Source organism: Camelus ferus, chromosome 5 (genome assembly GCF_009834535.1).
Source record: "Camelus ferus isolate YT-003-E chromosome 5, BCGSAC_Cfer_1.0, whole genome shotgun sequence".
NCBI classification, from domain to species: Eukaryota; Metazoa; Chordata; class Mammalia; order Artiodactyla; family Camelidae; genus Camelus; species Camelus ferus.
In genome coordinates this window covers 4,690,116-4,713,948 of record NC_045700.1, presented here as the reverse complement: position 1 = coordinate 4,713,948, position 23,833 = coordinate 4,690,116, and the positions used below count along the sequence as shown (strand labels likewise).

The window sequence follows — 23,833 nt, the reverse complement described above, 5'->3', positions numbered from 1 at the left end:
TTTAAAAATGAGTCAGCTCGGAATGACTGCTGTTAGTTATTGGAATTTTTTTGGGGGGGGTACAGAAAGTGTTCTGAGCTTGTGGTGAGGGTTACACTCTCTCAGAATTAACCACTGAATTGCATCGTGTGCTTTAAATGAGTGAATTTTATGATACATGAATTATATCTCAATAAAGCTGTTTTAAAACCAGAGTAACTTCTGGTTATATTATGTCGAATCAAGGTGGACTCTTCTTTTTCTAGATGCTGGACCCATTATCTTTGAGCAGCCCTGAAAATTCTGGCTCAGGAAGTTGTCCATCACTTGATAGCCCTTTGGATGGGTAATGTTGATTGTGGTTTTTGTTTCTCAATATATGTGGGCGCATATGCATATGTATAGCATGTTGAACTATCAACTCTTTTGTGTTACATTCAGAGGAATGTAATGATGTTGATCTATCTTTACATATGGCAAAGTGGTTTTTTCACAATTTGGAGAAATCCCTTAACCTCATGAGGCTCAATATCTTTATTAGTTAAAATGATATCTGATCACAGTATTTTGAATTTCCTTCTTGCCAAAATTGTGTGTTTGAAACTAAGTGCAAACTTAGAAGTTATGTATACTTTTAAGCTTGTGATGATGAAACTGCTGTCAGAATTTTTCATAATAGGATTGGTTTTGGAAATTCTTGAGTTGTTTCACCTGTTCAGGATTACGTTCATTTTGGCAACAAATTATAAAGAGTGTACATTCTTGGAAATTGTGGCCCGGTGTGTTGGTTGTCATTTAAACTTTAAGTACTTTATTAAGATCATTCCCTATTTAATTTCCTCTGGGATTGCTTTATGAAAGCAGATTCTGAAAATAAAACTAATATTGTATGGAAATATACATTTAATTTTTTGTTACCCGTATATGTGAAACCTTTGTCTGTGCCCATGTCTACCTCACGATAGATACTTAAAACAGTTAAAGTCAGGGAAATAGTAATGTGAAAGCTATATAATGAGTACTTAATATTTAAAGACACTGTCCTGAGATAGATAAATGTGAAATTGATGAGTTAGACATTATTATCTCCTTGTTATAGATGTGGAAAGTCTCAGAAAGGTGATTTGCCAAGGTTGCAATAATTAAAGTGGCAGAGCTAAGATTGAAACAGATGTTTCCATACATCTGTAATTCCAAAGCGTATCATTCTTACTACCGTACTCCATGGGTTAATTTTAAAAGCCAAGCTTTTTGCATACATGTACCAAATAAGTGTTTAAAAAGAAGTTTCTCTTTTTTCAGTTAACATTTCAGGGTGAGCGCCTGCGTTTATTTATATAGGTATATTTATATGTATTATATACGCATATTTGTATATCCACACACACATACAGGTACTGATATTGTGTGAAGATTTTTTTAAATGTTTTAAGTACTTTCTCTTAATTTAACGTGACATTTTCTTCTTTTAGAGAGAGCTATCCAAAGTCGCGAATGCCTAGGGCACAGAGCTACCCAGATAATCATCAGGAATTCTCAGGTCAGACTGTCCATAATCTAAGGGTTTAAATGTTTATGTCATTGAATAACGTTTTGGCTGGGAGGAAGAGGGAATTTTCTTAAAAAATCAAATAAAAATATGTAAATGTTTTTTCATCATTAGAAAGATTTGATTTTTTTATAACATGTAACTTTCTTATGTGTCTTAATAGACTATGATAACCCTATCTTTGAGAAATTTGGAAAAGGAGGAACATATCCAAGAAGGTATCACGTTTCATATCACCATCAAGACTATAATGATGGTAAGTTTCTGGCAATTAGATCAAAGAATAGTTTGTTAAAAATCTCAAAAACAATAAAAATAAATTTGTTCCTATATCACTTAGTTTTCTGCTTAAGTTTTTTTTAAAGAAGTTGGATCATAACTAAAACTATAGTAACATCTTAGTTTTATGCCAACTTACCTCATAATACTTATCTTCCCCAGAGAAAAGGAGTAATTAAAAATGATATTAATTAGAAAATTACCCCTTGATGATGAAATTCATACTTGCATTGTCCTTTTAAGAAAACAAAATAACTGCTACCTATAAATTTTGCAGTTTTTGTTTTATATTTTAAATTGTTACTGGCAGTGAGGATAAAATACACTTTTTTCTCCTTTTTATCCAAAATGAGAGAGTTCTGTGATTTTATGAAAGTGTGTGTGTTTGTTAACATAAGAGGCTATCTGAATCTGTATTCAGATTCTTTTTCTTTTTTCCCCACATTTCACTTCTGCTTTCACGTTTCTTTTCTTTATATTTTTATTTTTGACTTCATGATTCAGTGTTAACAAGGATATTTCCTTGAACTCTTTTAAAAAGTACTATTCTTAAGTTTAAACATATAATCAAATAATCATTGCTATTTCAGTTTTTTAGCCTAGTTACAGAACAAATTTGTTCCATATGTTACAAATTTTAGATACTTTCAATTACAATATATTAATAAAAGTTGCAAGGTAATTCTATTTTCATTTTGTAGGTCGTAAAACTTTTCCAAGAGCTAGAAGGACTCAGGGGACTAGCTTCCGGTCTCCTGTGAGTTTCAGTCCTACTGATCACTCCTTAAGCACTAGCAGTGGAAGCAGTATCTTTACCCCAGAGTATGACGACAGTCGAATAAGAAGAAGAGGAAGTGACATAGACAATCCCACTTTGACTGTGATGGACATCAGCCCACCCAGCCGCTGTGAGTAATAGATATGGGCATCGTGAAATGTGCAGCAGAGCCTCTGCAGAATTTTATAGTTATTAGAAGGAATAAGTACGAGCCAGTCATCAGGGCGAGACCAGCTTCTCAAGAAAGGTCAAAATGGTATTTCTAAAGGTGGTTCTAATGATGGGTATAAGCATAGTATGACCACGCTGATTACTTTAAATGATCCTGTGCTTCCTTTTATTAGGAAAATTGTTACTGTTTAGTCATTGATTTCACATATTCTTGTTGAGTGCTTAGCAGGGAGATTTCAGATACGACCTGCAAGGTGTAGTCTAATGGGGACACTGATGTGTGGAGAAATAACTACAGTATAGTATATTTAATCTGTATCTTTAATGTCAGTAGGAATTCACCAGTTAAGAAGGTGACAGGTGCAAAGAGCTGGGACGTATTCTGAAAGTGGGGGAATAGTTCGTTTTTGGGTGACGTGGAGGATATCTTACTTGAAGCAGTGGAAGTAAGACTAGAATGGTAACTGAGGCCAGATAGTACTGCAGTAAAGATTAGAAATAGTGCATTTTACAGTCAGTGACATCTTAAATTGAGTGAAAGATGCTATTACATTTGTAGTCAGGTAAAAACAATAATCTCATGGGAAAAAAAATGAGTCACTGGGATATGAACCTTGTTTGGGTTTAGAATTATAAAATTGACTAAACAGAAGTTTTCACAGATGCTGATCATTATGAATTTGTATGATTATGTTTTTCCCTTAATATCCAAGCATATTCAGTTAAGGATATCACTACTGCAGTATTCTCATTTAGTCCTTCACCATTGTATGCCATGTGGCTATTCCATTTTAAGAAAATGTTGTTTTTTAGCACCTCGTGCTCCAACCAACTGGAGACTGGGCAAACTGCTTGGCCAGGGAGCCTTTGGCAGGGTCTACCTCTGTTATGATGTTGATACAGGAAGAGAGTTGGCTGTCAAGCAAGTTCAGTTTGACCCAGATAGTCCTGAGACCAGCAAGGTAAGAGTCACCTGAACAAGCTACTTTACCACATTTATAAGAAGCATTTTTACTAAAATAAATGTAACACACAGTAGAATTTTTTGTTTTTCCTTAGTGCAAATTATTCGCAAAACAGATAGATAATCAGATATGTTTACTTTGTACCATGGATTTTTCTCTTTCAGTACTCAGTTGTATTCCCAATCTGATTTAGTGTTGCTTTAGCGTACCATCAAAGACTGTTATAAAAGTTACTGTTTAGAGCCTTTAAAATGTTTACTTTAGGGGAAGTGAAAATTTCAGAATGAAATCACCTTGATGATCCATCAAATTTGAATTTTTTTGCCTTTACTAACAATGCTGTAAAGACTTAACAGTGAGTTCTGTCTTTCAGGAAGTAAATGCACTTGAGTGTGAAATTCAGTTGTTGAAAAACTTGCTGCATGAGCGAATTGTTCAGTATTATGGCTGTTTGAGGGATCCGCAAGAAAAAACACTTTCCATATTTATGGAGTATATGCCAGGGGTAAGTTAGTACATCCTTTGAAAATAGAGATAGTCTATTTAAAGTCTTAGTTGAGGAAAGAAAAGCAACAAAACTTTGATTATAAAATGTGAAAGGGCATTTTGGAAGCGTTTTAAATTAGAGGGTGGGTAATAATTTTATTTTCTATCTTCTTCATCTGTCTTTGTATTTTTTAACTCATTTTTTTAAAATGCTAAAGTATACTTGTTGCAGACATCACAGCAGTCTACACTCAGATTTCCCTAAATGCTCTAAAAGTCACTCATAATAGCTGATTTATCCAAACTGGGATTCAGTCCAGGACCACACATTACATTTTGCCAAGTCTCTTACTCTTTTAATCAAGAACAATTTTTACATGACATAGATTTGACAAAGAGACCAGGCTGATTTTTTTGTTGACAGTCTCATCTCACTGATTTCTCTAATCGCATCCTTGTGTTTAGTTTGCTCCTTTATCCCCATATTTCCTGTAAACTCCAAGTTAGATCTAAAATCTAAGTAAGATTCAACTTCAGCATTTATTAGCATGAATCCTAAATGATGCGTGCACTTCATGTTCGTCTCATTAGGAAACATACAGTTTCTGGCTGTCCCACTGGTAGTGATGCTGAGATGGACTGGACTGCTAGATGAGGGCGACCAGCATCCTGATTCCTCCACTGTAAAGTTTTGTTTTTCCCTGAAGACCAGAAAGTAATCTAAGCTATGTCAGCGGCACATAGAAATATCCATTTCCTTTTAAACCCTCCACCTAATGTTTTTAACATTATTTAATAATATAAGATTGATAATCATTGCCTGAGTCAATAATTTCAAAAGGAAGTGAAGCAGAGAAGGGTATAGCTCAAGTGGTAGAGTGCATGCTTGGCATACACGAGGTCCTAGGTTCAATCTCCAGCACCTCCTACAAAAATAAATAAATAAGTAATCCTAATTACCTCTCACTCAAAAATTAAAAAAAAAATTAAATTAAAAAATGAAATAAAAAAAGTGATTTGTAAACTGTCATTCCATTTATTGTTATTTTTAGTATTTGCAGAGTACAGTCTAAAACTAATGATTTTCAAGTTGGTGGTACATTTACTTATTTCAAAACACATTCGTTCCCATAATAGGCAACATATGTTAGAAGGTGGTTTGCTTTATGGGTCTTTAAGAACCACTTATTAGAATTGTATGTAGAATGTACAGGTTGCATGTGTAAGTATCTGATATGATAGTACATTTGTCCCTCAGTATCCCCCAGGAATTGGTTCCAGGACTTCTGCAGATATCAAAATTCAAACATGCTCAAGTCCCTTATATAATGGTGTAGTGTTTACATTTAACCTAAGCACATCCTCCCATGTACTTTGTCATCTCTGGATTACTTATAATACCTAATACACTGTAAATGCTATGTAAATGGTTGTAGCTACAGTGTAAATGCTATGTAAATAGTTGCTAGTGCAGGAAATTCAAGTTTTGCTTTTTGGAACTTTCTAGAATTTTATTTCCCAAATATTTTCAGTCCACAGTTGGTTGAATCGCAGATGTGGAACCTGCAAATACAGAGGGCTGACCGCAATGGGATTAACCATCCTCAGTCTTACAAGAGCAACAGCAAACTCTACTTTGTTTTTTATCTTCATGAATAATTATTTATAGTGACACCATTGTTACTCATTGTTGCTACTTTTTTTTTTTTAATTTTCAAATTTTCTCTTGACAGTGTAAATTGGTTTTTTGAAAAAAAATCCCCTTTGGAAAACACATTGGTGGGATGTATTTAAACGCCATAAAAATGTTGAAGGCTTTTGACTTGGTAATCTCATGGAAAGTTATTCTACCAAAGTAACCCAAAAGAAGGAAAAACTATATTCCTTTATTTTAATATCAGTTGTGATGGAAAAAATGGAACTATCAGTGCTCCCAGTGGAAGTAAATTATGATGGCCGTGCCCAAGAGGATATATATTAAAAATTAAAATTGTGAAGGCCATGTAGTAGAGATGGAGGAAATACTTATAATATAAGAGAAGGAAAAAATATAAAGTGTTTTTAAATGATGGTTATGATATTTTAAAAGTATCTGTATTTGGACAGGAATGAAAGAAACTTAGAAAAGTGAAAATGTGTTATGTTGGGATTGTGATTGATTTTTCTTTTATTCAGATTTCCATTACTGTTTGCAATAAATATTTAAATTAAACATAGAAAATAATTATGAATAAATGTGAATAGAGACCCAGATTGTAAAGTTAATCAAAATGCTTCATTGGTTAGAACCAGTTAACATCACAAGTAGAGGTATGGGTCATCTTTATATATTTAGCAATATTAAGACTAAACTAGGACTGTCCAGGAACAGGTGTTAGATCGCATTTCTCGTTACCTGTGCTTGGTTTTGTAAGGGCAGCTATCTCTTCAAAGTATGGGTTATCATTCCTTGAATTTGAAAAGCATGTTACTAAATTAATAATAGTTCATTGACAATCTAAATGAATTATACATATGGCAAGCTCCTGGCATATCTTGGCTGGACATAGATGTTCCTAGACTTTCCTAAATCTCCAAGTTTGTGGATATTCTGTATAATTTCTTTCATTAAATTTAGTAAGATGGACCCTACTCTGCCCTAATTCAAGCTTTGCCAAAACTGTTGTTCTGATCTTTAGTTTTCCCAAACATAGCATTCTGTTCCTTCGTTTATCTAGAATTACTTTTAGACGAGAACCGTAACTTTCTTTTATCTTCAGTACCTAGGCTGGCAGTTGATTTCTCTTTTATTCTTTCTCTTCTCTCTCTCTCTCTCTCTCTCTCTCTCTCTCTCTCTCTCTCTCTCTCTCTCTCACACACACACACACACACACACACACACACACACACACACTGTTTTTATCTGGCACAGTCCTTCCCAACCCATTCCAGTTGTTCATACTGAAGAAGATAACATTTTTATGGCACACAACAGTAAACAGACTGATGGAGCTGTTAGCAGCCATAGGCTGCTGCCCTGCTGCCCGAGGGCCCAGAGCATCCTTAAACCTATCACTCATTTGCAGCCTACAAGTATTTGGGGGCTTATTGTGTGGGAAGGTCAGTTCTAGCTGTGTTATTTTGTGCATTACTATACAAGTAGACACAGTAAGTTGCCTGAACAAACAAGCCACTTTGAATTATGTATGCGTGTTTGTCTGAGTTCACTCACTGCCTAAGGCTCTCCACATGTGCTTGCAAGTTTGGGTCAGCAGAATCGCATCTTGCTGTCCCTTCAGGAATTGCTCCTGAATAGAGCAATTGATTAAACCTGTAAAATCCGGGGCTCTTCTTTAATATGACAGAGTATACAGTTTACCAAAATTCAAGGAATATTTGAATATATTATCTCCTTAAAAGATTTTGTCCCTCAGGAAGCATTTTATTTCCATCTTTTAAAGTGGTGATTATTTATCAGATTTGCACATTGTAATCAGCAGGGAAGCTTTTTCAAAATTCAAGTTGTCTGTGTCTCACCTCAGACGGGTTCTCTGTTCTCAGAGGTAGCACCTCATCCTGCCTTGAAAACACTTAAGAAAATTATAAATTTCTCTTTAATATATTTTCTCACGTTTTGAACTACAATGTTGAGTATATAGAAGAAAAACTTAAAAATCTCATGTGTGTTTTGATCGTCTTATCATACGTATTCTTTCTCCTGAGAAGTAAATCAGCAGATATCAATAAAGCTGTGTTGTAAAAACAGTAAGAACAAAATAAAATGAAAGCAGGACATATATAGAAGAGTAGGTAGGAAAAACTATATTCAGGGAGAAAAAAAGCAAGATAAAAGTGCTGGAGAGTATTTAAAAATATGTAAGGAACAGGAGGTAGAGCCAGCATGGTCATAGAAACAAGGGTATCAGTCAAAAAATAGTTGTAAAGGCTTCCTTTGTCTGTGACACACACACTGCCTCAGTTCTAGTCAAGGAGCATAGTAGAGCTTATGTTGAATTAAGGTACAGAGTGTCCTTACTGAGAATTCCTGTGCTCGCCAACTGTAGCCTCCCAGTCCGAAGTAGGATTCCCCAAATTAAAACTTCCAGTTATAAAATAAATGAGTCACAGAGATGTAATATGCAGCATAAAGAATATACTCAATAATACTTAATAACTTTGTATAGAGATAGGTGTTTACTAGACTCATTGTGGTGATCATTTTGTAGTGTATTTAAGTATTGAATCACTATGTTAGACACCTGAAACCAACATGACATTGTATGTCAACTAAACTTCAATTAAAAATAAAATAATTATTTTCAGTCAATAAGAATAATAAATACACACACAAATCTTTAAAAATAAATATTTACTTGTAGTAGTTTTCATTTCAGAGCATACTATAGTTTTCTTTTGTTTTTCTTTAATCCTAGGGTTCCATTAAGGACCAATTAAAAGCATATGGAGCTCTTACTGAGAATGTGACTAGGAAGTACACCCGTCAGATTCTGGAGGGTGTCCATTATTTGCACAGCAATATGATTGTTCATAGAGATATAAAAGGTAAGTTATAAGGTATTTTTTTAAGTACACAGTTTTTTTTTTAATGAAACAAGTAATATGGTTAAGAAATTTAACATTTAAATTAATACGTCTACCTTTAAAATACCATCAGAAAACAATTCCAGCTAGTCCTGATGTTCAGGTTTCCACAAGAGGAAAGCTCCCTGTGGGGACTCACAGAATCAATAAAGTTCAAATGATCATAAAAATGAGACCATGTTTTCGTACATGGAGCATAGGCACTAGAATATAGTGGTTAAGAGTAGGGCTTTTGACGCCAGATGACCTGGTTAGATTCAGGCTTTATCCATCACTGAATCTGTGACCTGGGACAAGACACTTAATCTCTCTCTCTGCCTCAGTTCCTCATTTTTTGAGGAGGGTGATAATAATATACAACTCACAGGATTCTTATAAGGATTAAGTAAATTAATGCATAGTACATGTCTGAAACATTGCCTGGTACGTAGGAAGCACTCAGAGGTTAGTTAGGATGGTGAAGTATTTCATGTGCAGATCGTATTTAAAGCCGTGGACATGGGTATCACTACCTTAGGAGGGAAGAGGAGAGCCCAGACTGAGCTGTGATGAACTCCAGCTCAGTGAGTCTCACTTTTTAAATCTCAAAAACTCAACTGTTTTCAGGGATCAGGCCCGTAAGGTAACTGCATGGAGCGACACAAACTTCGGTGGTGGAGATGTGTACGTTTGAGAGTATAAAACTATACTGCAAAGCATGCTAACTTTATTCAATCGATGAGAACAATGAACAAATACACAATATAAGTAATAAATTAAAAACATTTTTTTCCATTGGTCTTTCTGGGGCCCGTATAAGCTACCAGAAGTTTACTTCCTTTCTGTGGTGTGTCACATCCCGAATATGGCCGTGTTCAGGCTAAAGAGAACGTTCCTAACCAGTTCCTGGTTGTAGAGCAGAATGCTGCAGAATGTCTGAGCCAGATCCCATGTGCAGAATGGAGCTTACCTGTGAGTCTCAGACAGTGACGACATGGCTCATGATCTGAAAGAAGTAGGAGCTGGTCTTTCGCCTCAAGACCTACCTACTTGTCAAGTACAAAACCGAATAGCTTTTAAAGAACCACGTGAAGTGTGATGTATAATGTATAGAAATATTGAATCACTGTGTTGTACACCTGGAACTAACATAGTGTTGTAGGTCAAGTGTAGTATACTTAAGTTAAAAAAAAAAGCCACAGAGGAAATGATTTGATTGTGAAGTATTCTATTAGGAATAATCTCCATTCAAGCTAGTTTCTCTTTAGCGTTCATGAGGAGACAAAGGAAAGGAACCGAGGGGAGCCACCCCCAAGTGGGTCCTCTTCTAACCCTGCCAGTAAAACGAGCAGGTTGGATGCAAGCTGCTTTAAAAGCATTTTAGGGCAAATAATATTGATAAGAAAAACATACAATATAAAATTGTATGTGCAGTATAATCTCAAGTTTGTAAAATTGAAAAATTCCCATGTGATTAACAGTGGTTACTTCCAAGTGGCAGGATGAGTGATCATTGTTTTTCTTCTGCATACTTTTTACTTTTTCTGTATTTCCTAAACTTTTATAACGAGCAATTGCAAGGGAGAAAGAAAAATAGTTGATTACTTTTAAGTTTAAACTTGGGAGTTCATAAAGAAACCTAGGGTAAAAGTTAATTGATTACTGTTGCTAGGAAACCAACTAATTTTGTAATAGGGTTCCTTTATTCTGCCTTTCTTTTATGAAATATACTACTGAGGACTAAATAATGGATGAAAGAAAATTTATATTTATAAAAATATTTTGGCCAATAAATGAAAAAGGAATGATAGAATAGTACCATTTTACAACTGCTAATGGATTAATAGATAAAATCACTAAACATTAACAGTTGCTGACTTCACAGAATCTAGCATTACTTACTTTGATAGTCATAGACTGTCTTCATCCACAAAGTAGTCCCCTCCCCCACCCAAAATAATTGAACCTGAATCTGATCAAGCTTCTAGATTCAGCTACCAAATTGTAGGATTATAGAACACCTACATAGGACAGATGAACATGTCAAATGACCTCTTGGAATAGACTTAACAAAATCTAGATCATGAGAAAGCTGTAGGTGGACAACTTAGATTCTTCATAAATTGCGAAGGGAAAAAAAGATTGGAAAGACCTTATTTGGATTCTGATTTTTTTTTTTTAAAGAAAAACTGAAGAATCACTGGGTGTGTATTTAACAGTATTGAGGAGTTATTGTCCATCCTCTTAGGTGTGTGATTGTACATATCTTTAAAAGATAAGGACTCCTGAAGTGTTTATTGATCGTGATCTCTTTAATTTGATTTAAATCATATGAGGAGGGAAGGGGGCGTGGCTGCTAGTGTGGCTGGGAGAGATTGCCCCGCTGGTGGTTGGGGCTGGGTGATGAGTTCATATACTATTCTGTGTGCTTCCCAAGTCTGTTTGAAGAGTCTCCTTATTAGCTTACTTCTAACATATCCAAAATAAGTTTTTTAAAAATTAGGTAACTATATTGGGGACCTGGCTATACATTTTCTCCTCAGCCCTTTGTATGGATTGGCATTGGTTTAGCACTGGTGATTACTCCCCAGAGATGGCTCTCCTTGTCTGTGACTTGCCTGGGACTGTTCCTTCCCAGCTGGTAACCAGTAAAATCTGGCTCATTTGTTGTCCTTCCCTAGGTTCAATATTGTAGACACAGGGCCTTTTTTTGACATCTTTAACTTTTAGCCAGTGAGAGATGTTAAATAGGCAGTGCTGTCTTAGAGACAAACCAGTCATGGCACACTTGGGCTTATGGCATGGAGAGAGAGTGGGTCCTTGACCCGCCCCTGGAGAGGGGCTTTGTAGAGCCTTAATTGACTAGACTGGGGAATCTGCTGGGAGAACAGAAAGACAGGTACAGAAATTCACGGTGAGGATGGACAGTCTGTATTCTCACCAGTATTTTCTCCACTATTCACTCTCCTTAGAGGCCAGTAAAAAAAAATATATATATATAAAAATAAGTAACCTTTTTTTAGTATAAAATATGGTTAAGGCTATGGAAGACTTAAAAATAAGAATTGAAGTAGAATTTAAAAACTAAAATTAGATAAGCTAATTAAGTTGCTTATTTAAAAATAGTTTATAGACAAAGCTAAAAACGAGAATAGAAATAATTTATATAAGAAGAAAGACTTATAATCTCAGAAAAAAGACTAATAAAGGAGATAAAGGGGGAAATAGAGAACAAAAATAAATGAACCTAGCACCTTGATCTTGATTTCTAACACCATTCTCCACTGAGTGGAGCCAGGGCTTCTTAGAGAAATGGCTGATTTCTGGGACTGGCACGCAGAATACACAAGGTGAGCTTGGAGCACCTTCTAGTACCAGCAAATAAGACAGCGCTAAAAGACAACAAATGAAAAAACACCCCAGAGACCCAAAACAAGCAAGAACACAATGATTGAGGGACGGCAGAGGGCCGCAGGAGCCAACAGAGAGAGCTGTGGATGGCCAAAGCTGGAGCAACTCCAGCAAAAACATAGTTGTTGGATTATAACCTAAAGTATAAAGTAAGTATCTGGGTGTTCATACTGGTAGAAGTGGGTTGTTGAGTGAGTAAATGGGAGAGAGGAAACAAATCAGTACAGAATAATTTGAAGTAACGTTATGCAACTACTGAGCCTGGAGCAGGCTTCTCACTCCTACTGGTAGGCCGCAAATAGTGGACGTCTGCCCGGGAGCTTAGTGTGGAAAGGGGGCACTCGCCCGTGGAGGACTCTGCTCATACACACACCTCAGCGGATGACCAGAGTAGAGTCCGTTTATAAGAAATAAAATTTAAAGTTTACTATAGGAGTAAATGAAATCGTAAAACAGAAACCACAAAACTTGCTTAGAATAGATTTAAAATATGCTGTATAGAAATGAGGAATTCAGAAGGAAGAATTTTGATTGTGAAGGTCCCTCAAGAAGTGCCTGTGGAGGGAGATAATCTCTGGATTATCTTGGGCTCTTGCTTTGTGACAGAGAGACCGGGCCAGGAGCCTGCAGCTGCTTCTTCACCCTTCCCTGAACGTTCCGTTCTTAGTCCTTTCCCCCTTTCTCTTTTTTTCCATGCATCAATCCTTTTCAGTGGCAGAACCTTCTCAGGCCCTGAGGCACACCCCAGTGACTCAAAATACTCAGTGTTCACGTGGTAAATCTTTAATGCGCACCGACTGTGTGACTGGCATTACCCCAGGTACCGCTCAGAAGGTGAAAAGTACCCTGATTTTGGAGTAGATTGAAGTGTCTGCAATGTAATTCTCTGTGTTCTTTTATATTATATTCCAGACTGCCAGTAAACATAGTGAAATGAGGATATTTCTTGTTTCAGGCGCAAATATTCTGCGAGATTCAACAGGCAATGTCAAACTAGGAGATTTTGGGGCCAGCAAACGACTTCAGACCATCTGTCTTTCGGGGACAGGAATGAAGTCTGTCACAGGCACACCGTACTGGATGAGCCCTGAAGTGATTAGTGGAGAAGGCTATGGCAGGAAAGCAGATATCTGGTAGGTTTTGATGGGGAAGTGGGGGTGGTGCCTGAAAACACCTGCCTTCTTACTTGTTTCCACCCAAGAGAGAAATTACCGAGCTGGATTTGAAGTATCTTTTGTACTTTTGAAATAGGATGTCAGGATTACAAGGATTATCATCATTTTAACTATGCCTCTTTTTGAGTGTTCCCCATTTATTTCTACAACTGTCAGAATTCGTTCAGATTTAGAATCCAACATGATTTTCTTTTAAGAATGCCTACATAATGTACTTCCCCTAGAACTGCACTATATCCTTGACAGATCCCGGCGGGGAGGTTCAGTGATGACTGTAGACGTTTCTCTTTAAAACAGCTTTACCTCGTTTTTCAGGTTTGGGAATGATGTTACATCAAGTATGGAAAATAACACTTTTCCTTAAGAATACATAAATTCAAGGGGGAGGGTATAGCTCAGGGGTAGAGCGCATGTCCTGGGTTCAGTCCCCAGTGTCATAAATAAATAAGTGAATGAATGAATTCATCCATCCATCTAGTTACCGCCCCCACCTCCTCAAAGAATACATAAATTCACTTAAAGGTGTCTCCTCAAACTCAGAAAACCTCATTTCTTCAGCTCCTCCTGTCAGGTCTCCACGTCAGTCATTGTTAACACTTGATTCTTGCCCTGAGGCCACCTGGTCTTGGGTGTCTGCCGGGTGGTAGGTGGTGAACCGCCCCGCCCGTGTAGGCTGCCCAGGATGTGGCGTTGTGAAAGTTATGGGGCCAGAGCCACTTCTGGGGCTAGTGGAATGTCCGCCGCCCCGGGGCCTGGGCTTTGGAGCCTCCGATCTAAGCCAGTTGTATGTAGACGCCTTTCAGGGAGACTTGACACTTGACTCAGTCGTGTTAATCGCCCATGTCTCACTTCCTGCCAGTTCCCTCAGCCCTCGTGGTGGCACTTTGTGTAAGGCCCTCTCTTTTCAGGAGCGTGGGCTGCACGGTGGTGGAAATGCTGACTGAAAAGCCCCCCTGGGCTGAATTCGAAGCCATGGCTGCTATCTTTAAAATCGCCACCCAGCCCACCAACCCCAAGCTGCCGCCTCACGTCTCAGACTATACCCGGGATTTCCTCAAACGCATCTTCGTGGAGGCCAAGCTGCGACCTCCCACTGATGAGCTTCTCCGGCACACGTTTGTGCACTATCACTAGCGGCCTGAGACCTCTCCCGTGCCTCCGCCCAGCACCCATCTGTCCGCTCACCTTCTCTCTGACTGCACTTTTCTTTTTTATAAAAAAGAGAGATGGGGAGAAAAAAAGACAAGAGGGAAAGTGTTTCTCTTGATTCTTGGTTAAATTTGTTTAATAATAATAGTAACCTAAATTTTTTATATTTAATCTTTTTTTCCCTTACAAGAACTTGAAACTTTTTTTTAATTTTTATAATGTACTGATGTGGTTCAGAGAGATAAAGCACTTTAGTACATAGTCACTCTTTTTAGTACAAAAAATCATTTGGAATACCTAAAGATTGTAGAGTCTTTCCCTGTGTCACTGACGGATGGATGGTGATGGGGAGACACAGACAACGAGGAGAAGAAAATGATGTATAATTTGTAGTTTTTAGTGATAGTATTTAAAACAGAGTCTCATTTGTGAGGTCGAGCCCTAAACTTGAGTTTAGGGTAGGTACTCAACTTAAAGAATATAGGTTCCTTCTTAGATCTGTGTTCTTTAGATCCTAACCTCTGTCTACCAAGCTTTTTGCTCAGTAGGAATCTTGATAGAAAATATGACTCTCTAAGAGGTATGTTTGTTAATCCTAACCAGTATAATAAGCAGATACACTATAATAGATCCAAGTTACTGGAATCTGTAAACCTTGAGGGATAGCTTTCTGCTTTAAAAAAAAAAAGATACTGTTTTGTTTTAGAGCAGATACGGGAAGTCAGTAAGCAAATCCAAATTAAAAGACGAAAGGAGATTGCTCTAGTTTAAATGTGTGAGCAGTAGACCACATTTGCCAGTCACCAGAAATCATGAAATAGTGAAAAGAAGTCTTGTTTAGTGTATTTTAAACTATGTTCTTTACCTGAGGGGGAAGGTCTGAAAATTAAGAGAAAGGAGAAATGATCAGAATCACGTGTATCTTCCTAGTTCTAAGCTCCTGATTCCCCATAGATAATATACTTTAGGAACTAAGAGTTTAATCCACAGTATCCATGTGTTAAAGCTTGTGTCATGAGATAAAACCCTTGTTCTTGGGATCACAGAATATTAAAGCACCTCGGAAAGCAGTTACCGTGTAAAACATTGGTTTTCAACAGCAGGGTGGGGATGATTTTGCTTAGCCTTTGGCAGTTCCTGGAGACATCTGTGGTTGTCACAAGATGCTAGAAGCATCTAGTAGGTAGAGGCTGGGGACGCTGCTAAAGGCAGACTGCAGTGCACAGGACAGCACCCCCCCACCCCCGAGTGAAGAATTATCCTGCCCCAGCTGCTAAAAGTGTCGAAGTTGAGAAACCCTGATGTAAATACCAGCCCCAGTTATAAACTGAGAACAGCCATTTACAAAGCAGTTTCCTTGCAAAAAGTAATTTTTAGAGAGAAAGTGATACGACATGTAATAAGGGTTTTACAGGAGCAGGTACCACTACTTCAAGTCAAGGACGAATGATCTCAGCAACAGCAATCCTTTCCTTACGACTAAATCGGTGACTTCTATCTTAGAAACAAAATGAACTTAAACACAGAGCCTACTGAACTCAGCCATCTGTGCATATGCTTTCCTTAAAAGTTAATTCGTAATTGTGGGAAAAGAAAAGCATGTCAAAACAAAGTATTAACTACTTTATAGGAAGGTTAAAAACTACCAGGGGTTCCTGGTATAATGCATCCACCAAGAGCAAGGCCACAAGCAGAGAGAGGCAGCTGGGAAGCTCCCACTGTCTCCAATGGACTTGTGCTGTTGAAAAACGTGATTGAGACCAGAATTTGGCCACTTGCAGTTTTTTCCAATATATTAAAGCAAGTGCTGAGTACTTTGTTTTTAAAGTTCTAGAATATAGTATTCTTCCTGGAGGCCCTAAATGTGATGCTTTTCATGGGATTCATAAGGGACTCGGGTATTTTATTTTCTGCTAAAAGATGTGCTTATTTAGGAACTCTTTTAAGGTACTTTGTTTCTGAAGTTAGGTAGATCTTGGTTTTCCATATCAAGGTCCTATCTGGCATTCCCTGTAGGAATATTTGAAATTCCACTGGCTAGTGTGAGAAGAAGTCAAAGCACAATGTAGTTGTTGAACCTTCTCCCATACCCTTACGACGAAGGGAAGCAGCTTGCAAGGAAGACCATGAATCAGTGGCATCCTCCCCCTGGAACATCAGCTGCCAAGCCTTGTGCTGTAGACGTAGTCCCCAAGGATGTGGATCTATTATAAGTTCTTTATCTTCTGTGAGTGAAAGCATCTCTTCTACTTGAGCAAGATCATGGTATCTGGACCAGTGGGCTTTTCCTTTGTCTTTGTGTTGTGTGGTTGTGATTTCCTTTTGGCTCATTTTTGGTCTGTCAGGGTAATCAGCAGTGTAGGATATGACATGCGTGCTCTTCAGAGAGAAATCTTGGGAGACTGTGAAACCTGAAGCAAAATTGTTTGCTTTTTTCAGTCTCTTTTTTTTTTTCTTTTCAAAATGCTATAGAAAATAAAATCACCTGAAAAGAAACTACTACCTTAACACTGCTGCAGAAGACCTTTGTTTTATAAGAAAAATATTATTAGCTGTGGGAAAGTATTCTTCTTTATGTAAAGACTTAAAAATAGACTAATAGTTTACAGAGTTATATAAAATGTGATGTGAATTTATTTCAGACAAGATGTAAAGGTACCAAAAACCACAATAAAAGTTAATATATATTAAGAATTACTAGAACAAAAAAGCTTAATGTGGGGTGAGGTATGGAAGACCAAAAGTAAATTTAAAAAAGAAAATTTTGAAAAGAAACACCTCTATCAGTGGCAGTTAAATACAACACTCCAAGTTTTTCCTTCTAGTAGTGGTATGGATCAACAAATGAAATTTGAACTTTTTAAGATGACTCTAAATGTAAATTTTGTTTTTTAAATGCACAACTGATTCTTCAATACTGTAATGTTTCTTTGCTGAGGCTGGAAAATGGCCGGGCTGCTGACTTTGTGCCTTTAAAATGCGCTCTGCTTTGACAGTGGCAGACTTTTTGGTGCTGGAGAAGATTCACTAGCAGTCTTTGTATGTGCTTTTCAGGAAATATCTTTCTACTTAGGCCTTGAGAGTTTCAGAACAGCATGACTTAGGCTTGGACCAAATATAAGATCTTTTACATTGCAAACAAAGGGTGCTGAATAAAAGGGTTGAAGAATACCACAATGACTAATGGAAATTTTGATGGTTGGTAATTCTCTAAAACATATATAAAAGTATACAGACTTTAAAATTTTCTGTATGACTATCTTGAAAATTTTTCAGTTTTCCTCATTTACAAAATATGTTTCTAACCTGAAAAATGGTTAAAGACTACTGCCTTAGAAAGTTTTCAAAGGCACAGTCAACCTTACATAATTTATATAAGAGATTGAAATGTTAATGCACAGGCTGAATGGTAAAAGAAAAATTACAGCTTATTTCATAGTAAATTGAATTGGCTTTTACTTGAGAGAGTCTCTGTCTTATTCCCAGTAGAGACTACAGTAAAAAGGTGAAATGATTTCTTTAGAGTAGCTTTCTCTGCTACTTCAGCTCTTACACATGTCAGGTCTGGTCTGTGGTATTTCTGAGATGGAGTTGTTATGAGAGACGTGCAATCACCAAAAAAAAAAGAAAAAAAAATCAAATCTGAGTAGTTCATAGGGACGACCAGGCTTGGGTGCAAAAGCCAAGAGGTTTGTCAGATGCAGACTCCTTGGCCCACAGCAGAGTTCTGTGCCAGTGATTTCATTTGGGGTTTAGGGACCAGTAGCTTGATACAGACTCACCTGGTGTCAATAAGTGTCAGAATCTGTTGATTTAAAAAAGGGTGAATGTTTTCCATTTGCTTACCTAATATTGTGGCTTATGATGTCAGGTACTAAATATTGTGGCTTATGATGTCAGGTACTAAATTAACTTCTCCTTAAGGAGGTCACAGTCTAGGAGGAAACACGGGCAGACAGTTACTTGTTTTTATGGCATATCCTAACTGAAAGTTCAGCAATGATGTTTTAAAATGTTGTTATTTCTTTTGAAGTGAGGGGAAAGCCATTTTGGGTAATCGTTGGCTGTTATAAATACTAAAATGTCATTAATAACCGAGACTCAAGTATCCCCCAGTTGGAGGGATCCCCGTAGGGCAGGCAGCCTCTCTCTCAGGACTCCCTCTCTCAGCCTCTGCTCAGACAGTTCCAGTGGTGCGGGGCATTGATTCCACAATGTAGTTATTTTTTCCCTGCTTTTTCTTTTAAAGAAAAAAAAATTCTTTTGATCTAAGTGGTTAAAATACCAAAACATTTGATAGAAATTGAATTCTGTCAATAGTGTTACTTATACAAAGATCAGGAGAATTTCTCGAGACCTTATTGTTTTATATGAAATTTGGCCTTTGTTAACGAATGTAATGTTCATATTCATTTGAATTTTAAGATTGGTTAAGATGTTAATGAAAAGCAATTTGTTCATTTTTGGTAGTGCCTTTTTCTCTGTATGCCTTAATTTTGTTTCGTATCAATAATAATTGAAGTTACCCACCGAAATGAAGGTTTTTCCAAAATCAGTAGGCTTCAAGAGTTCATTTGGCCTTAGACTGTATATTGGCCCTTAAACATTTCTTAATGCCTGCTTCCTCCTCCTACCCTTTTCTACCTCTTTTTTTTTTTAATATGTTAGAAGAAAAACATTAGTCTATGATAGACACACTGCAGTCTTTACTAGACATGAATTCCTAAGATAAGGATAGAAAGAGGTATTCTAATTCTAAAGAGACAGTAAATTGTTTTCCAGGTTGATTACTTGGTTTTCTATCACATTGGCAGTGTTCAAGTTCTACGTATATCATGGTTCAGTTATGATTTTCAAAGCAGAACTAGAATGGTGGTTTTTGCCCAAAAGAGGTCATTTAAATGGCTTACAAATGTTAAGGCAATGAGACTTAGGGCAATGAGCAAGAAATCCAGGGACAGTGAATTCTAATCCTTACTTTTAAATGAACATTTTGGCTAAATCTCTAGCTTTTCTGTGAAGTGTGCATGCTGTGTGTCTCTGTGTGTGTGTGTGTAGCTGGGACAGGGGTGGGGAAGAAGGAAAGGTATGAATGTCCAATTAGAGTAGTCTCTGTTCTGGGAAGAACAGCTCAAATGTGTATGACCTAGTGATGGATGAGTGTGCCCTCCTCGGGGAGGAGTGCCAGCACCTTTTCCACAAGTAGCTGGTACAAATGATTGTCTAATAAAGATATTTATTGTAAATTGCCAAGCTCTTGTTTGCTAAAAGTAGATTAAAATTGAATGTGTATGTGTGTATGATAGCTTATGTATAATTCTTAAATAGAAAGTACTTGGTTTTGCATAGTTCTTCATGAGCTCTTTGGAATAGAAATTCTGCCAGACATTATCAAAACAAGCTTCCTTAGCTTACCAACTGTTCAAAAGGAAATTGTTTTATACCTCTTTTTGGTTGGCTAGGGAAGACGTGCTGTGAAGCCACTGTTCCTACTTCATAGTCGTCTTTAGCTTTGCTCTGCCTTCTGCCTCAGTCTGGACAGGATGCCATCGTAGGTGTGAAAGTGTCAGGGCCAACCCATCTTTCAGAGCCGTGGAGGGCAGTGAGCTCTCAGGGTGTGGCTAGAGAATCTTCTCTCGGTTGTAGTGAGAGCGGACATGGTTTAGTTTCAGAAAGTTGAGGGAGGAGTCATAGCTATAGTTAAGAAAAGAATAAATTTTATCTGTTGCCCGTATACAGTGTCTCATGTAATTCTTAGTATTTTTCATAATTGTGCATTTTAATTGACAGTAATATGACATCTTTGTTAGTAACAGCAAAGGCATTAAATCAGTGAGTACCGCTATTCTACCCCTCTGCCTGATGACTTCTTGTTTGTATTTACAATCTGTGTTACATAATCACTGTAAACCAAAGCTTTTTTATTCCCTCCACACAGCCAAAATGATTAGCACTGTTACTTCTGCCCACCTGTAAGCTAACAGTATAAAAACGACAAAGCAGGTACTAGCAGGATTTGTATCTCAGTCTAGCTTTCAAGTTAAAGGACAGGTGCTCAGTGTTTGCATCTAGACACACAGAATTTACTTCAACTATCATGGAACTGTATAGACATTACGAACTTGAGCTTGTCCGCGTGCCAATCTTATTAATGTCACTTGACCATAGATGTATATACATGTACATTAACAAGTGATGCCTCAGGCTGGTGGCGTACTTTCCTCCTAGTGTCTTAACATTGATGAACTTGTGTTTGACCTGCGGGGCATTTCAGGAAAACTTTGAAGAAAAGTGGGTTATGGACTTTCTGTGCCATAGACGTTTTGGAACGAAAGGAAGTCTGCTCGCCAGCACACATTGCAGAATTTGTCCCCAAATAGCATTTCTGAGTCCCTTCATGTCAGTTGAGGACAGTAAAGTTGGTGACTATACTGGAAAGCATTTCTGTGTTCACTGTTCATGTAACTAAATTGGTGATTTCAGCATTAGCATTACTTGGAGGAGAGAGATAAGTAACGAAATTCTATCTTAACTCTTATTCGATACATAGGTTCCAAAATGGATTTGTGTATGTTCTCAGTTTTTCCCAAAGACCTTTTTCCCACCTGGAATAAGGAGAACTGGTGGAAACATTTGAGCTGGAAAGGCTTACAGGCAAAAGGAAGCAGGGCAAACCTTTGCAGTCTGCCCCATTCCGGTGAAAGTACAGTGTCTAAGGATAAGAGTACTTCTTTCAAAACAAACACTTGTTTTTAATACAATCTTAATTAGTAAGTTAAAGGTTTACATTTTTTCTATTGCTGTTGGTTTTAAAATTTGCTACCTGCGTTCCGAAATATTGTAAGAGTTAATACCAAAAATACTTTTAATGTCTGACATCTCTTACATTTCACGTGGTTCTTTTTATTCAAATATCATTGTAAATAAAAGTAGACTTGGATAAATCTGAGAATAAACTTTTAATTGTTGCAAACTACGGTTATCAATTTGTAAATTACCCTTTGACCTAATGTACATTTTACAGTGTAACCATTAAATTCTCTATATTTAATCTATTAGTTCCTCTCTGTAAACGTTCTTAATCTCAGTTGAATGCTGGGCAGTTTATAATTATGTACAGAGGTGTTTTTTTCCTATCAAGGTTGACTTTTTTGCACATTTTTGGAAATGTTTAATTTGTACACTGATCTACTACTCTGACCAATAATTGTTGATGGGTGTGTGAGCATCATGAATGCGTGCATTGAACTACTGTCTGTGTCTCCACGTTTAAACTTCTTTCAAGATGTAGCCATCAGTAACTGCACTGCTATTACTGACTTCAATGAACTTTCTTGCTTTTACAAAGTACACTTCTCTATGGTTCTATCTTTGTTGAAGAACTCAGGAGTTCAACATCACTTTCTGATTTTATATGTATTCTGGAACCCATGACTCAGTTGAAAGTATGCTTGTAACTCTGTATCAGGGGACGTGTGTGTGTGGAGATGTCTTTTTCTGTCTGTAGGCACATGTATATATCCCAGTAATTTCTTATTTTCATTTCTACATTTTTATGAACTTGTTTTATAAGGGTACTGTTTAGTTAGAATAATTAAATATATATAAAGCTTTCTGAGAGATTATTTACTATATGAATATATTTTCAGCTGGCTGATCAAAAATATTTTTTTAATTTTGTTTTTAACCATTCAAAATGTATTTGTATTTCCACAATTGGATGCAGATTTACTTAGATATCAATTAAAATACTCTTGCAAGGGAGAACATTGAATTCTCTTTGGGAGTTCTATGAAATGCAAGTTAAAAGGAAAAAAATAGGTTTTAAGCAGTAGCAAAAACACTGTCCACTCTAACAGCCTTTGAATTCTCAGAACTATGAAAAAATGTGAGAAACTAAATTGTCTTGAAGAGATGTCAAGATTTTTATATCTCCAGTTGCTGTTGGCCTGTCCTACTGTTGTTTTTAATATTTCTTTTATTCTACCCCAAAGATTGCAAGTTTTTGTTTTTCTCTTACTGGGCAAGGTCACGCCTCATTTATAAAACAATACATTGACATGTTGTGAGTCTCTGTAATGGACTCTTAATTAGTTTAGAAATGTTCAAACATACATTGTGTCTTTGTACTGTACTGTGTATTTTAAGTAACTGGCAGAAAAAGAATTGGGAATTAAATTTCCAATTTGACAATGTTATTGTGCTTAAGGAAAACCTTTTTTTTGATATGCGGTACCACGTAAAATGACTCATGTTAGGAATAAGTCCACTGTTGAAGTTGAATGTCACTAAGCTTATTATGTTACAAGGAGCCGGTATGATTAGAAAAACCTACAGAAGCCAGATACAGTGTGGTATGTGCCACATTTCATGCACATTTTGACTTTGTGTTCATTCAAAATTATGCTTGTAAAAATGTAAAGAATTTCTGAGTTTTATAGTTTTTATGTACTTGGTTTTTTTCTTGCTGGTAAATAGCTTTTTTTTTTTTTTAAATCTAATGTGAAAGAAACCATGTTTATATTTTGTTAGTGATCAATGACTTTGTTTATATGGAAATTTGTATATTGTTGGCACACATCTTTGTTTAGATTTATCGTGCATGAAGGCCTGCAATAATTAGCACAATGAAAATTGCTTTTTCTTACATGTTAGTTCATTTTTTGAAAGATTGTGGTGCAAAGGCTTACTCTAAGTAACCTTCTGGACTATGGAATGAATATAAATGAATGGCACTTTGAGTGTTAATAAAGCTGATATTTATTTCCACTGTGATCACTTTGTCCAGATCTGTTCTTAGACACAGTGCCTTCCCAGTTGTCCCTCCTTTGCCCGAGTTGATCGCTTTCTAGACGAGTAACAGCAACCTAGAAACATTACAGCTACGTCTTCCCAGGATGCAAGTCTGCAGTGTTCTACCCAACATGCTCTGGCATATTTCTCTGGACACTCTGATGACCCGAATCAGAAATTAACAGTGATTAAAACAAAGCCTACTGTCAGAGGGTACCGGAGTGGGTGTTCCCACAGAATTGGAGATCATGTAGTTAATACCTTCGTGTACAGGGCAACTTAGTCGCAAGTCAAAACCCTCAGGGCCTTCAAAGGCACAATAAAGTTGCATCTTATAGACTATAGGCAATAAAGCTAACAATAAACCTTCTTTAACACAAACCATGTCAAAAAAAACCCAAAAACAACCCAGAATCTTGTATATCCTATGACCCACCAATTTTGTGTGTAGGAACGTGATTGCAGATGTGCTAAAATGTACCCATAAAGGCTCCAAATTAAGTCTACATGTCCAACAATGGGGGCTATTACAACAAAG

At 36.9% G+C, this 23,833-nt stretch overlaps 1 protein-coding gene across 2 annotated transcripts in view; it reads left to right on the top strand.

The window, feature by feature from the left end:
• Positions 1–23,277, top strand: part of MAP3K2 (mitogen-activated protein kinase kinase kinase 2) — a 61,581-nt gene extending 38,304 nt beyond the window's left edge. The window contains exons 9-17 of one of the 2 annotated variants that reach the window (XM_032479213.1): positions 246–325; positions 1,452–1,519; positions 1,692–1,784; positions 2,509–2,715; positions 3,570–3,718; positions 4,095–4,226; positions 8,620–8,749; positions 13,134–13,311; positions 21,053–23,277. In XM_032479213.1, coding sequence (XP_032335104.1) covers positions 246–325; positions 1,452–1,519; positions 1,692–1,784; positions 2,509–2,715; positions 3,570–3,718; positions 4,095–4,226; positions 8,620–8,749; positions 13,134–13,311; positions 21,053–21,116 — 1,101 coding nt within the window. In that variant the 3' untranslated portion in view covers positions 21,117–23,277. Of the gene's footprint in view, positions 1–245; positions 326–1,451; positions 1,520–1,691; positions 1,785–2,508; positions 2,716–3,569; positions 3,719–4,094; positions 4,227–8,619; positions 8,750–13,133; positions 13,312–14,261 lie in introns of both variants that reach the window. The other variant, XM_032479212.1, reaches the window with a different exon arrangement.
• Positions 23,278–23,833: the final 556 nt, after the last annotated feature.